Raw genomic sequence first — 16,449 nt, 5'->3', positions numbered from 1 at the left:
ATATTTTTCAGCTATTAAACACTTTTCATAAACACTGTCAATAGTTATATCTAACGTCTTTAGCAACACTTCCACCGCTAAGGATGGAATGATACAAATCACTTAAGCCTGGCCAATGAGGGAAAATTTGACATTCTCTCCCACATCTGGAAAATCGCTACTGCTTTTCTGGCTACTGAAAAATGTCAAGAGTTTCAGCATCTGAAGTACTGATGTCAAAATGTAAAGTATTACTTGAACAGGCCCCGAAAATGTACAGTCTGTAGAGGCACTACCAGAAATTAGAAATAAAAGTAGTAAAAGACACTCTTTGCCCAAAGAAAAAACTTCTTAAAAAGAAAAACCTATCAGGAATGAAACTGATATAGCTAGAAGGCATTCATTTTAAGATAAGCACACTGATAGTGTACTTGAGGACCTACTTCAGATGAAGAAAGGAACATTACCCTGGTGATAGGACTGGTCAGGACTGCTGTACAGGAAGGAGAGAGTTCAGAGTAAGAGGAGAGTGGGAAGGACTCTCCACAAAGAGCTTAGACAGAAAGAAGGAAAGAAAAGCAAGTGGGGCAGTGCCCACCAAGAAGAAAGGAGTCTAGCCAGTGATACAGGGAAGCAGTAAAGAGAGGTGGAAAAGGCAACTAGTCTAGTGACCAGTGAGGATTCCTGGAGCACCAAAACGTTGGACTCTTAATCCAATAAATAGGCAGCAACAGGAAGTAACATCGTAAAAATTTAGTTCATAAAATTAATCTGACATTCCTCCATAAAATGGGGTGTTGGAAAGTTAAACAGACATGGGGAGGCTAAGCAAAGAGGTCACTGCAGTAATTAGGCATGAAACATTAAGAGAGGGGACCTGTGGAAATGGGCAAGGAAGGTACAAATGTCTGCTTAGATATCTCTCTCAGCTTTCAAAGCATAAAAAAAAAAAACCTACATAATTTCAAAAATGAGGATTCATAGCCCATTTTAACAATCAAGAATGAAGTCATTAAGTATGCATAAGCAAGTCTATCACTGCAATTCTTTTAATCAGTAATCTATTCTGTAGAGTCAACTGAGTGCAAAGTCTAGATTTTGCACTAATTTTAAGGCTGTCCTGAAGATCCATGGTGGGTTGCTGGGGAACCGTATGAACAAAAAGACCAATTAAGTAGCCATAAGAAGAATTTGGTAGATCTGAAATTTTAGGACAACTACAGGTTAGACAGATTTGCAGTCAGTTCACCGACAACTGCTAACTCCACAGTGTACCCTCTTCAAAGGAGCTCAGTGGTTCTTGACCACATAGAAAACACAATCACTGTGAACAACTTCATCTAGGACATGAGACACACAAGACAGTGGTAACAGCTACATAAAAAAATTCAGATACTGTTAGCACCTCAATCTCCATGTTCTTTTGTGATCAAATACCCTGGGGTAAACTCCACACCAGTCCTTTCTCACCACATATCCCTTTCCCAATCCACTGAAGTCAAATTCTTTATACTTTCCCCCTTTAAGTTATTGGAACAGGGCCAAAAGAGACCTCTTTTCTCTGCCATATTATAAAACTTGATAAACTGACAACAAACTATGTTCAGAAAATGAAGAAGTGCCAGAGTGAACGAGGCTTTTCTGCAGGATAAAGGAAGAGCATACTAAAGGAGCAGAGGACTATGTTATCTTGGCTACCTACAGGTTACCTACAAATAAGGTCATTTTTTGGGGGGGACGCCTGGGTGGCTCAGAAGTTGAGCATTTGCCTTTGGCTCAGGTCGTGATCCCAGGGTCCTGGGATCGAGTTCCACATCAGGCTCCCTGGAGGGAGCCTGCTTCTCCTTCTGCCTATGTCTCTGCCTCTCTGTGTGTCTCTCATAAATAATAAACTTAAAAAAAAAAAGTCATTTGTTTTTCTACATATAACTATACGGTTTGACCTATAACATAACCACATTCATGTTATACTAGGTCTAAATTATGTAAGTGATTCCTGCAAGAATATCCAAGAGCCCAATGTACAAAAGGTAAGCCTCCACGACACTTAGGAAACCTGTAAAGTTCATGAACCATGAAAACCTCAACATTGCTTTATGACCTACCCACCTCATATCCGCAAAGCAGGAAACAGCTCAACTGAGAGAGGAGAAAGAGTCTTTTGCCTCAAGATGGGAGCAAATAATTAAACCCACCCACACACCCAGTCAGCTTCAGGGCATTTCTAATTATTAAATTGACAAGACAAAGATCTCAGTGTGCCAGATATGGACAAGTTTCCTCTTTCATGCACTCCAGGAGATGAAAATTTCATAGATATGGCTACTATGTATACCAGGAAGACCAATACAGAAAATAGACTACTTCCTCTACATGCTTGGCTTTAATGAGAATCACAGATTGCATTAATTAATTAAGAGACAACAGATTAACTTTGGTTAATTCTGGTTCCTCATCAGCGAAATAACAGTAAAGAGAGAATTACACAGAATACTGTTTAACACACACTTGAACAAGAAAAGTCACAAAAGTAATTCCTCTTTGCTAAACACTATTCTATCTGGTTGTGTACATATAATGAGGGTATTTCCATGCCCCAGCAGATGGCCCAGAGAAAGTATCCCATTGATCTAGTTACAACTATATTAAACAAAAGATCCTTTATAATAAATCAACTCGGATTCAACTTGGATGGTAACAGCACTGCTGATTTACTATTCATCTTATGTACTACTCTTTGCAAAATAATCAAATAGTTTTGAAAATATAAAAATATGCAAAAAAGGGTGAATGAATAGAGGCTTTTCAGTTTTGTCAGGTCCTCATCCTCCCCTTCATAACCCCACATTCCTCAGGATGGAAAAGTAATCTGAATAAAGAATACAAGCAATAAATATTTACTGAATTGAACTAAGGTCCCTTGCAGGGAAGGCAATATCAACTTCTGGAGTAAATGAGAAAATAAGGAGGAATCCATGCTTAGAAAAAAAAGTATTTATTTGTAAGATTCATTCAACACAATATATTAAGCACCCAATATTTACAAAGTAGTAACTGGCTGAAGCCCCTGCTCTAAACAAACTTACGTGCAAGGAAATAGAACATATTTACACAAATCACTACATATAAAATAAACTAGAGCCATAAGACTGACACAAAAAAACTTGCTGCTTAAATTCCTCTCCATAACTTCTGGTTGGTTAGAGCAAAAAAGATTTTATAGAAGACCTGATCACTGAAGTTAAGATTTTAAATAATGGGCAGACTGTGGACATGCAGAAATAACAGAAAACCCAAGATTTGAAGTGACAGACATATGAATTCAAATAGATGGTTCATGATCATGTTAACCTCTCTAATCCCTTTTTGCCTGGGCTATAAAAAGGCATCATAAACATTGCAGGACCACCATGAAGATTGTAATGTATATGAAGTGGTTAGCATAGTACCTGGAAAATAAATGTGCACTATATTGCAGCTATCATTCCCAAGCCTAACAAAATAGAACTTGGGAGTCAAATCCACATCTTGATACTCATGACTTAGTCACTTTTAACCTTAGGACTCATTTTTCTCATGTAAAAAAAAGGTAGAAATATCTCCAAAAAAATCTGTTGGGAGATTCATATAGGCAATAAAATCAATGCCAAAGTATCTTGAAAAGTGCTAATGCATTACTGTATGTAGTTCTTTAGTTGGCTTACCTTCGAATTAAGCATAGTGATGTTGATGAAAAGAGTAGGCACATTTTAGCCAAAGGAGGATAAATGGGGGAAAATGAAGATGGACTAAGCAGTATGTGGAATAAACTATGTCCTGCTGGAAAGGAGCATGTTTTACTGCATTCAAACACTGCAAGACAGAACAATGCTAAGTCTGCCCAGTCACTGCAGTACAGGACAGAAGGCAGATATTAGAATGAGTGGGGTTCCAAACAGGTCTCAAAGTCATGAGACAACTGAAAACCAGGTTCCAAATGTCAGATGCATCTACCTTCTCAAGGTTAAAAGATACTTTCTTCTTTCTTGTTCTTCAAAATGCCCAATCCCCAAATTATTCTGGATCCCAGAAACTTCCCCCAAACAATATTCTTAAAAAGGTCACTTCATCTCAAACACATATGTCATTAATCTAGTACAGGAAAGTTATGCACTAAGATCTCATTACTCCAGGTCACTTGGTCTGGCTAGCTATGTTTTCTCCGAAGTAAACATTTCAACAGCAAGATAACCCAAAATGCCCAACAACCAAATGGTACTAATACAAGGTTAAAGGAACTAGGCAGATTTACCATTCCTATCCATACTCAAAGCTACATTTTGGGGCAGAAAGGACTCATTACACTGTTTGGTCAGGAATTCGTATATTAACACACCAAATGCTTTATTAGTTTTTCTTCTCTTCTGGAAGAATGTGTGCAAGATTTTGCTGGCAGACAATATATCTCCTTTCCAAAATTCAATACATTTTGGAGTCGAATGCATTACTCTTATGGGACTCTAGTTCTAAGAAACTGCCATTGTAAGGTAGCTCTTCCTGGGCTAAAATCCTAGAAGTACTTTTAGCTACCCAAAAAGCCTTCAATTCTATGAGCCATTCTGTTTACCATGATGGTAAGATGTGGAAAAGATTTTAACAGACTTGGTATCCACATCGAGTTTCCACTTGCCCTAATTTCAGAATTAACACCCGTGAACCCTTAGGGACAGACATTTCAGAAGTGCCGTAGATAGCTGTAGACTGGTGAATGAGACACTTAGAAAACCAAGTGAAAAGTTTCAGAACCTCTATATCACAAGGGCGAAGTCACTCTAAAAAGACACCTTTTAGATGCCCTCTAGCATATCCTAGAGAAAGTGGAACTATTCCCCTATTCCATCTTTCTAAAGATATAGAAATAAGGGCTAACTCCAAAATCTTAGACTTGAAAGGGTCCTGGGAAACTAGTCCAATATCTCTGTCTTACAGATGGAAGAAAGCAAAATCCAAATAGGATGAACATCTGAGCCAAGGCTGGACTGTGGCTTCAGGGTTTTGGTCCAGAGACAGCTTTATCTGGCCAAGTTACATCCTTCTTTGGGTGAACAGCTCTCCAGCTCTCCAAATCACTACCAAATTCCTCCCTCTACTAGCCATTCTGCTATTTTAACTTACAGATAGAATTCCTATGTAATGTCTAACGAGAATCTACAGCTATATTTTAAACATATCTCACCTTATTCTACTTCCAGGGAATGTGATAGGATTCATTATGTCTCCACATACAAGAGCATTTGCCAGATCTCCTTCCTCAGGTTTACAAACTTGTCTATTGTAAGTTTTTCTATGCTTCAGTTTTCTAAAACAAAGATGAAGGCCACATATCTAAATACATTCCATTTATACCTGAAATAATCACTACTATCTTAATATCCCTGAAAGTCATCAAGTTTTCTACAGGTAAAACATTAAGGAATCTTAAACAGAAAAAGTCCTCAGCTTTTAAGTTAAAAAAAAAAAATTATGCAGAGTAAGGTGCCTTTTCTGTCAACAGCTCTCCCCTTGGCAAATCCATCCTTTTTTAGGACACAGAAAGTAATAACACTGCTGCCCTCCTATAGGTAACAGCAAATAAATCCAACAAGATCCTAAACCAAATCAATGTAGAAACCAAGTCCAGTAACCCAAGGTTAGTGAGCCTTCCCCAGTACTACAAAGATACACCCTTGAATACTCAACTAACAGACTCATCTTTTCATATGTAAATTTTTAAAGCTGCTCCAAGATGTGCCTTTAAACTTTTCAGTCCTACAACTTTAAGCTGAATAAGTGGCCAGCCAAGATAGTAGCTGAAATATTTGAAAATAATTTCTGGCCTTACTCCTAAAACATTTTATTACCTTCCTTCTTATGTTGACTTTCTAGAACTAAAGGCAAGTAAAGCACTTGTGCTGTGAACCCTCAGGTAAGAATAATGGTACTTCAGGCAACCAGCAAGGTTTGAGGTGATGTCTTAAGTAGCCATTTCTTAGCAAGATTTCAACTAAGAAATGCTCTAAATTTTGCAAAGCGACACCAAGAGTCTAGTATTGGCTTTGATGAAAAAATGTTTAACAAGAGCCAAGTAGCACTAACTTCACTAAAAATTACTCTGAATAGAGCCAATTCTCTTTCAATTCTAAAGATTCACACATTCTTGACACAGGTATTGCTTACCATGAGGACTCACACAAGCTTGAGCACACATACATACCCACACCAATACACATGTAGTAAGTGCAGCAAAAATACTCTATGCCTGGCTGAAAAGTCAATACAATTTACTTCAAATTTTAGTGTTTATATGAGTAGACTATATTCATACAAAACCCCTCTCCCAGAGAGGGAAAAAAATTTAATGAAGTTAAATTAGAAGCTGTGCTTTATTATAAAATCTTATTATTTCTTCATTTCTCTTTTGACATTCTCCCTTATAATACTGCCAAAAAAAAAAAAAAACCCTCAGGAAACCACTGAGTGGCTCTCAAACATCTGACTCCTGGTTTCAGCTGAGGTCATCATGTCAGGGTCCTGGGATAGAGCCCTGCAACCTGCTCCAGGCTCAGTGGGAAGTCCACTTAAGGATGTTCTCTCTCTCCCTCTGCCCCTTCCCCAGCTCCTGCTCTCTCTCTTTCTTAAATAAATAAATCTTTAAAAACTTCTCCCATCCTGGACCCCTGCAGACCCTAACTAAACCAGAAAATGTTCCCCAAGTCTTACATTCTTCCACTCAAGTAATCACAAACTAGTCCAGTTAATGATCACTCCCTTCTCTAAACATGAACCATACATAGAAAACACTTGCATTCTTTCTGTTGCCATGTGTATTTACTGCTTCCTTAACTACCTACGAGCTCCTAGAGTACAGAAGCCTCACTCTAAGTTTTTCTCCTTTGTGCCTAAACAGTAGATTATGCTTAAAAAAAAAAAAAATGGGGCACCAATGGGGTGCCTGGGTGGCTCAATCAATTATTGATTGATTTCAGGTCATGATCTCAAGGTCAGAGGATCCATGCTCAGCACTGAGTCCGCCTGTCCCTCCCTCTCGGCTATTCCCCTAGCTCGCACACCCGCTCTCTCTCTCTCTCTCTCTCTCTCTAAAATAAATAAATGAATAAAATCTTCTAAAAAAACAAAATAGGGCAGCCCAGGTGGCTCAGCGGTTTAGCACTGCCTTCAGCCCAGAGCGTGCTCCTGGAGTCCCAGGATCGAGTCCCACATCAGGCTTGCTGTATGGAGCCTGCTTCTCCCTCTGCCTGTGTCTCTGCCTCTCTCTCTCTCTCTCTCTCTCAATCTCTCTGATAAATAAATAAATAAAATCTTTTTAAAAACATAAATAAATAAGCAAGTAAGTAAGTAAGGGATGCCTGGGTGGCTCAGCGGTTGAGCCTCTGCCTTCGGCTCAGGGCATGATCCCAGTTCTGGGATCGAGTCCTGCATTGAACTCCCTGCGAGGAGCCTGCTTCTCCCTCTGCATACATCTCTGCTTCTCTGTGTCTCATGAATAAAATCTTTAAAAATAAATAAAATTCAAAAATAGGAGCACCTGGCTGGCTCAGATAGTAGAGTTTGTGACTCTTGATCTTGGGAGTCATGTACTCGAGCCCCACAACGGAGGTAGAGTTTGCTTTAAAAAAATAAATAATAACTTTACTATTGGGCAGCCTAGGTGGTTCAGTGGTTTAGCTCCGCCTTCAGCCCAGGGCGTGATCCTGGAGACCCGGGATCAAGTCCCATGTCAGGCTCCCTGCATGGAGCCTGCTTCTCCCTCTGCCTGTGTCTCTGCCCTCCTCTCTCTCTGTGTCTCTCATGAATAAATAAATAAAATATATTTTAAAAAAACAACAACAAAAAACAACTTTAGTATCTATATTTTGGGAGGGACACATATTAAGCATCTTTTTTAAATCCTCTCCCAGACTATCAATTTTTATACAGCTTACCAAAATGGGATTTTTACCATCAATTATTTTATAAGTAGTAGCTTCACTTACTCTAAGGGAACATGCTATGGAAAGGAAGCCAGGTGAGAATCCCAAGCTCCATCATATGTGATCTTGGGCAAATTAATTCATAAATCTCAGCCTCTTTATCTGGATAACAGACCCATCCTCATAGTTATTGATGAGACAATGCATGCAAACCCCTCAGCACTGGGGAATATATGGTCAGCAAATGGCAGTTATCATTACTCTATGAATAAATAATAAGGAATGAAGAAGCAATAACACTGTATTACTGCTGGAATATACTTTGGTTATCTACATATGTCTACATCCAGGTCTGAGGAATTATATTCGGATACCAAAAAAATAGTATTTCTAACAAAAATAAAAGTGAGGTTTGGAAACCGTGGGAGGAAAAAGCATTTTTGGAAGGAAAAAATGATTTTAAAAATACTGTCTTCGGGATCCCTGGGTGGCGCAGCGGTTTGGCGCCTGCCTTTGGCCCAGGGCGCGATCCTGGAGACCCAGGATCGAATCCCACGTCAGGCTCCCGGTGCATGGAGCCTGCTTCTCCCTCTGCCTGTGTCTCTGCCTCTCTCTCTCTCTCTCTCTGTGACTATCATAAATAAAAAAAAAATAAAATAAAATAAAAAAAAATAAAAATACTGTCTTCAATTAAATAAAATTTACTTTCTATTCAATTCTTTTCACTATTTTTCAATTAGACTTAAGCCTTTAGAGATTATAAAGTATTGTGTACAAAACAGCAAAAAGCATTCCTATACCTTGTATAATTAATTTTTAAAATCTGGGATTAGGGGGGCAGCCCGGGTGGCTCAGCGATTTAGCGCCGCCTTCAGCCCAGGGCCTGATCCTGGAGACCAGGGATCGAGTCCCACGTCGGGTTCCCTGCATGGAGCCTGCTTCTCCCTCTGCCTCTCTGTGTGTGTGTGTGCCTCTCATGAATAAATAAATAAAATCTTTTTTTAAAAAAATCTGGGATTAGGTTCTTGGGAGAGTGGAACAGGCTAAAACCACAAGATAAACATGGTTTCCCCTCTCTACTTAATATCTGATTCAACTATTAACTTTCTGTTCCAAAGAAACTTTTGCTCCAAAAGTTAATTGAGAAAAATCTCTTCCCCAATAACCACATAAGGTTTATTGTTTTGCACTGTTTCAATGATATTAGGCAGGTACAGGAGACATAAAGCCACCTATCTTCTCTTAAAGTTCTAGGGGGAAAATAAGAACAGGCCCAAAACCCAGGAACCCAAGATGACAGGACACTGGGACCCTGACTACAAGATGATTCAGAAAAGTTGGAAACAAAATCTTCTAACACAGGAAACAAGAATCTCATAACCAAAACACCAAAAGAGTTTAACTAATGCCTGACCACAAAGGTAGTCAATGAATATTTGCTACAAATCAGGAGAAGAATTATCTTAACTTTGAATCCTCAGAACCTAGCACAGTGCCTGGATCAAAGAATATTTGCTAAATCAAAGAACAAATGTATTTAATGATTGGTATAAAAGAGCTATTCTCCCCTCCTTTAAAAAACATTAAAATGGATGTGGGAGCTTTTAAATACTGGATATGCATAAAATAAAACAGATGAAAACCCACAGTTAATCTCCAAAACAAGAGAACCACAAGCAAATGCCCCCAGCTTGAGAACCTAGAACACCTCTGACTACTCATTCAAACTATATGCTCTACTTATCACCAATGCATTCTTATGGTCAACAACTAGAATCACCAGAAGTCAGCTGTACTTATACTCCCATTTCTTTTAGAATTATGGCAATATTCCTTATCCATGTTTGGATAGCAATAAATTTTGTTCTTGCAAACGTTAGACATTATGAACAAACCAAAATTCTTGTTCCTTAATTCTATGTAGGTAAGGGAGGATTGACTGAGCCCTCCACCTTCTGGAATTATTTCACCAGAAATCTAACTTCCTTTTCATAATGGAGCTCTAAACAACATCCTCAGAAAATGGCACTACTCTAAAAATACGTTATCAACATGTTCTGATTAGCGGCCAATCTAAGACTCCCTTCCACTGTAAAAAGAACCTAGCAATAGGATAATGAGGCAAAAGTAAGGACATCTTATGCAAATAAAATTATTTTGTAGAATTTTAAAGCTTCAAATTACAAGTGACTAGTTAATATAATCATCAACAATTTATGTTCATGTTTTGGTTGCTTTGTTTTGTCTTTAAGACATTAGGGTAAAGCTAATGAAATCATTTTGGCAAAATTCTGCAATAACCCATTCCTATCATGAGGATGGCAACAAGAAAAAGCAAGCACATACTTCTGGAGACTAGATTCAGACACATTTGATGAAAGACAGCTCCAAACTTCCCTTAAAAACAATCCCACTTTCCTGACACACAGGTTCACTTACCTCTCCCATCGCTCTTCCCTCCAGAGCAAGTGCTTGAAAATCATGATTCAGCTCATCCATAGAACGTACCTATCATTCAAAATAGAGAAGGGAAAAGTTTCAAGTTAGCATCTTGAATTTCACATCCACAGTAAACACAACTGAAAGGCTTTTCTAGGTTTGCTTTCAGATATTCACAAAGACAGTAACAATAATCATTAAGTCATTCACTTACCTTTAATTATCAGAGTTCAGAGCCAATGACCCCTGTTTTCTCCCCTCCCATTCCTTTTTTTAAAAAGGTGAAAAACACATAATCCAGAAGAAAAGGCATATTCCATCACAAGAGAATTATATTAACTTTCTCATACACTTTAATAAGTAAAAACCAAATGCTAAAGGGTAATAACATATCATGAACACAGCTACAGACTCAAAAGACCACAGTACTTGCCCCCAACTGCATATAGCAAGTAAAAACCAGGAATTTATTTGATCCAACCCAGTATTTCTTTGATAAACCTCAGGGAAAGGTGCTAAAAACTATATAATGGAGTGCCCCAATGTTTCTCCATGTTGGAAGGTCTATGGGGCCCCTGGATCTCAATTCCAGGAGAAAAAAAACAGCAAATATTACAAGAATCCCTTCAAACTTCACCCATCATTAAATGTACTACCCAAATCATCACAATCTTTCCAGCCTTCAATTAACTCATATATTAACTCATCTCTAAGGTTATTTCTACAAAGTAAGGTTAGATCAAGGACATAGTATGAAATAGTTAATTCAGGGCAGCCCCAGTGGTGTAATGGTTTAGCGCGGCTTGCAGCCCAGGGTGTGATCCTGGAGACCCTTGATCGAGTCCCACTAAGGCTCTCTGCATGGTGCCTGTTTCTCCTTCTGCCTGTGTCTCTGCCCCTCTCTCTGTGTCTCTATGAAGAAATAAATAAAATCTTTAAAGAAAAATAGTTAATTCAAAACAATCATAATTCAGGGCATCTGGGTGGCTCAGTCAGTTAAGCGTCGGCCTTCAGCTCAGGTCATGGATTGGGCCTGCTTTTCCCTCACCTCCTCGCTCCTGTTCTCTCTTGCTATCTCTGTTGTTATCTCTCTCTCAAATTTTTTTTCTAAAAAATCACAATTGGGATGCCTGGGTGGCTCAGGGTTGAGAACCTGCCCCTGCCTCAGGGCGTGATCCGCGGTCTCAGGATGGAGTCCAGCGTCGGGCTTCCTGCCTGAAGCCTGCTTCTCCCTCTGCCTACGTCTCTGCCTTTCTCTCTGTGTGTCTTTCATGAATAAATAAATAAAATCTTTTATAAATAAATAAATAATCATATTTCGAAAGCCTTGTGTTGTCCAATATTCTATTAGTCCCCTCAGTTATGAGAGGCAAGCCATCTCTGCTGCCTGAAGGCTACAGGACAGTCCCTGTTTATTCAAGAGGAAGGCACCTCTGCTTACCAGAGAAAGAAGGAGGCCAAGTGCCTGAAGCAAGAATCTCCCAAACCCCTTCATCTGACCATCATTACCCCCCACAGTTGGTGTACAACTGCAGGCTGTGAGTACATACAGAGCAGGTGAGGCTACAGCCAGGCAAGGAGAGGGAGAAGTACAGACAGCATGAGTCATAATACAGGTGGGAGAACGAATTCAATTTTATGAACAGGTTACCTATTTATCACCCAAAAATTTTAATTTGACTGAACTGACACCACATAAAAATACAGTTGCACTGTTGTTTTAAAACACGTTTCCAAACCCAGAGCTGATATATGCACAAAATGACACACTGTGTCACTAAAACAAAACAGCTTTTTTTTTTTAAGATTTTATTTATTTATTCATGAGAGACACAGACTGAAAGAGAGAGGCAGACACAGGCAGAGGGAGAAAGAAGCAGGCTCCATGCAGGGAGCCTGATGCAAGACTCGATCCCAGGACTCAAGGATCACACCCTGGGCCAAAGGTAGGCACTAAACCACTGAGCCACCCAGGGATCCCCCTAAGACAAAACAGCTTTAAAATGCCTGCTAAAAATGTAAATTTATAAAATTTAAAATGAAGCTAAAATTCAGCCCTATAGGAACAAAGAGACATAGAGACAAAACTTTTTTATTGTGGTAAAACTGTTTCAAAGGGTTTTAAGATTTTATTTATTTATTCATGAGAGACATAGAGAGAAAAAGAGGGAGAGACATAGTCAGAGGGAGAAGTAGGCTCCATGCAGGGAGCCTGATCTGAGACTCATCCAAGGTCTCCAGGATCATGCCCTGGGCCGAAGGCAGGCACTTATCTGCTGAGCCACCAAGGCGTCCCTCAAAGGGCTTTGAAATAGAAGCTATGAACACATTACAAGGTGTTTCCATTATTTAGGTAAACACACTGTGAGTTCCTAAGCTATATGTAGTAAAGGTAAAAGGAGGAGAGGATGAGGCACAGGATGTTAGCTGGAAAACTACAAATGTCAGATGAAGTATTTTGAACCTTCAGGCCAGAGTTAACATTTACAAAGCATGTAAATCAAATGCACAAAGTTCTATATCTAGCTCTTTCTGTGGAATCTAATCATATGTTTAGCTAGAGCTAGGCATTTCTTGAAAATCCAAAAATCTACAAAGAGTTTTAACCAAATGTTGGAAATTGTATTCATATTTTCCAAGGAAAAAGTAAGAGTAGTAAGGGAAGTTACAGAACACGCAATATGCATATTTAGGTCATCATTATAAACATGTCACAGTGATTATCCCCATTTAAAAGATGAGAGGGGTGCCTGGGTGGCAAAGTTGGTTATGCAGCCAACTCTTGATTTTGGCTCAGGTCATGATCTCAGGGTTATGAGATCAAGCCCTGCATCAGGCTCCGTGATCAGTGGGGAATCTGCTCAAGATTTTTTCTCTCTCTCCCTCTCCTTCTGCCCCTCCCTTTACTCTCTTTCTCCTTCTAAAAATATATAAAATCTTTTTTAAAAAAATGAGAAAACTTGAGCCTCCAAGGAATGCCCTTCCCAACTATTGTTCTTAAGAGGAAGAGCATTTACATGGCACTGCCAGGGGCACCTGGGTGGCTCAAGCAGTTAAGCATCTGCCTTTAGCTCAAGTCATAATCCCAGGATGCTGGGATCCAGCCCCGCATTGGGCTCCCTGTTGAGTGGGGAGCCTGCTTCTCCTTCTCCCTCTGCCTCCTGCTTGTGCTCTCTGGCGCTCTCTCTGTTAAACAAATAAGTAAAATCTTAAAAAAAAAAGAGAGAGAGAGAGAGAGAAAAGAAGAAAAGAAAGAAAAGAAAAGAAAAGAAAAGAAAAGAAAAGAAAAGAAAGAAAAAAGAAAAAAAAGAAAAGAAAGAAAAGAAAAGAAAAGAAAGAAAAGAAAGAAAAGAAAAGAAAAGAAAAGAAAAGAAAAGAAAAGAAAAGAAAAGAAAAAAGGCCAGAATCTAAACCCAGGTCTTCCAATTCAAAATGCAACGTCCTTCCTATTTCACCAATCTGCCTCCAAGGCAGCCAAAGAAGTTTCCATCAGTAGATAAAACTGCCTTTTGTTTCTGTCTGGGCTTTGAGGAGTGTGCTCTCTTGGTCTTTTTGCCTTCACTTTCCACACTCTCCTCTCCTCAACTTCAAAGTGTGCCCATCCATCATTTCTGTCTCCACCCACCCCCCCCACATTTCCTAATTTCCTAGCTTGCTCAAGTCTTCTCTCTCCCTCTCTGAAACCCTCTCTTCTCTTCCTCCAGCCCTCCCTCTTTCTGGGGGTCTCCCCATTCTACCTTCCCTACAGGATGAACCACTCTTCCTCTTCCCTGTGTACTACTCTCCTAACTCCTACAGACACTGAAGAGAAGGAGCCTCACTTTTCAAAGTTTGTTGTGCTAGTCCAGAAACTCCATTATAAACCAATTGCCCGGGATCCCTGGGTGGCGCAGCGGTTTGGCGCCTGCCTTTGGCCCAGGGCGCGATCCTGGAGACCCGGGATCGAATCCCACATCGGGCTCCCGGTGCATGGAGCCTGCTTCTCCCTCTGCCTGTGTCTCTGCCTCTCTCTCTTTCTCTCTGTGTGACTATGATAAATAAATAAAAATTAAAAAAAAAAATTAAAAAAATTAAAAATAAAAAAAATAAACCAATTGCCCCCAGATGACTAGACCAGATAAGCCAAATCATTCTCACAAAAACGTTTTAACTAGTCAAGAACTTAACTGTTTATAACAGGAGGGGTCATCGACACCAGACCGCCTCTCCACACGAATTCTTCCTAAGAAACAAAACTAATGACCAGACGAGGATGCTCAGGAATCCAGAGAAATCAAAGAATGAAGAAATATTTTAGGCAGGTAATAAAGAAACCCTTTCTATCATTAAAGAGAAAAGGTGGCTATAAATTATCATCACAGTAAATGCTCCCATCACAACAGAATAATCTTTCCAGTTCTCATGCTCTACATGCCCATTCTCTACAATTTAATTTGAGTGCCAGGTTAATGTTAATTTCTAGCACTACTGGGACACCTGGGTAGCTCAGCAGTTTGGCGCCTGCCTTCGGCCCAGGGCGTGATCCTGGGGACCCCGGATCGGGTCCCACGTCAGGCTCCCTGCATGGAGCCTGCTTCTCTCTCTCTGCTTGTGTCTCTGCCTCTCTCTCTGTATCTCTCATGAATAAATAAAATCTTTTTTAAAAAATAAAAATAAAATAAATTTTAAAAAATTTCTAGCACTACTTAAACTTAATTCCTTTTCCACTTTTGCTAAATGTCTGTAAGATGCCCTTCATTCCACTAACTGATCTTCCCTATCTCCTCTGGTTTCACCAATCTATTTCCTACTTTTCTTCTTTGGGCTATTTGCCAGTAACATGGAACTTTCTCATAACCTTCCAAGACTTTCTCTACTGCTGCCCCTCCCCACAAAGGCATCTTCTGCTCCCTTTATTAAAGAGGCAAAGTGAGATAAGCACTTTAGTGCCTGATCTACCTCTATATTCCTACTTTCATCCCACCATAGACTATCATCCATACACATTCCCCAGATCCCAGAACTTTCTTCTGTAAAGCCTCAACACCTGCCTCCTCCTCACAAGGACCCTGTCCTAACTAGAACTATAATTTAGCAAGTTAAGTTGAATGTTTTAGCACACAAGAAGTTACAGGATCAAAAGAGATAAATCCAGAACTATATATCACACTTGGAAAATTAAAAATTAAGCACCTTACGAATCTTTATTTTAAAGTATTTTTTTTAAAGATTTTATTTATTTATTCATAGACAGAGAGAGAGGCAGAGGGAGAAGCAGGCTCCATGCAGGGAGCCCGATGCAGGACTCAATCCTGGGTCTCCAGAATCACACCCTGGGCTGCAGGCGGCGCCAAACCACTGTGCCACCAGAGCTGCCCCAAATCTTTATTTTAAAATAATCTCATTGTAAAATGCCTGCCCTTCCATCACCCCGAGAAGCCCTACTTACCATACCCAAAATCCTCTACGCTTATCAGAATCATCAGTGAATGATACACACATCACTGTTTCCTCATCTGTAAAACTGAGATAACATCAACTATTTTACCAGTTTGTTTTCCTGGTTAAATGAGACAAAAGTGTCCAATACTTAGTAGGCATTTAATCAACCTTATCCACCTCACACTTATTCTGTTTTAAGTTACTGAAACATCTCCACACATTCATCCTTTCTTTCCCACCTCCAGAGGGTAAATTTTAGTCATTCCTTTATTGGGGAGTGGGAGAGCTAGTTGTCTCTCCAGTTCAGCATTTCCATAATCAGTGTATTAGAAGTACCTAGATCTGGGACAACAGGGTGGCGCAGTGGGTTGAGCATTCAACTCTTGGTTTTAGCTCAGAATGAGATCTCAGGGTGGTGAGTCTGAGGGCCACCCATCCAAAATCAGGCTCCGGGCTCAGCAGGGAGTCTACTTGAAGATTCTCTCCCTCATCCCTCTCCTCACTCCCCCTTTAAAAAAAAAGTACCTAGATCATGCAAACATCTAAATTACTTTCTAAACTTAGCAATTTAGCATTTCAAAGTGCATCCATTTCTCTCTCTTCTCAATTCCCAGCTAAAGCACCAATTCAAGGAACTTCCACTCTCCATTCTCATCCATTC

The 16,449-nt window shown here is 39.7% G+C and overlaps 1 protein-coding gene across 20 annotated transcripts in view; it reads right to left on the bottom strand.

Moving 5' to 3' along the window:
* Window positions 1-16,449, bottom strand: part of PUM1 (pumilio RNA binding family member 1) — a 134,435-nt gene that overhangs the window by 77,433 nt on the left and 40,553 nt on the right. For all 20 annotated transcript variants that reach the window (XM_077898781.1, XM_077898783.1, XM_077898790.1 and 17 more), the window contains one exon: window positions 10,368-10,436. In XM_077898781.1, the coding sequence (XP_077754907.1) occupies window positions 10,368-10,436 (69 nt within the window). The remainder of the gene's footprint in view (window positions 1-10,367; window positions 10,437-16,449) is intronic.

This window comes from Canis aureus, chromosome 5 (assembly GCF_053574225.1).
Source record: "Canis aureus isolate CA01 chromosome 5, VMU_Caureus_v.1.0, whole genome shotgun sequence".
In the NCBI taxonomy this organism is placed as follows: Eukaryota; Metazoa; Chordata; class Mammalia; order Carnivora; family Canidae; genus Canis; species Canis aureus.
This window is presented reverse-complemented; position numbering and strand designations above follow the sequence as displayed.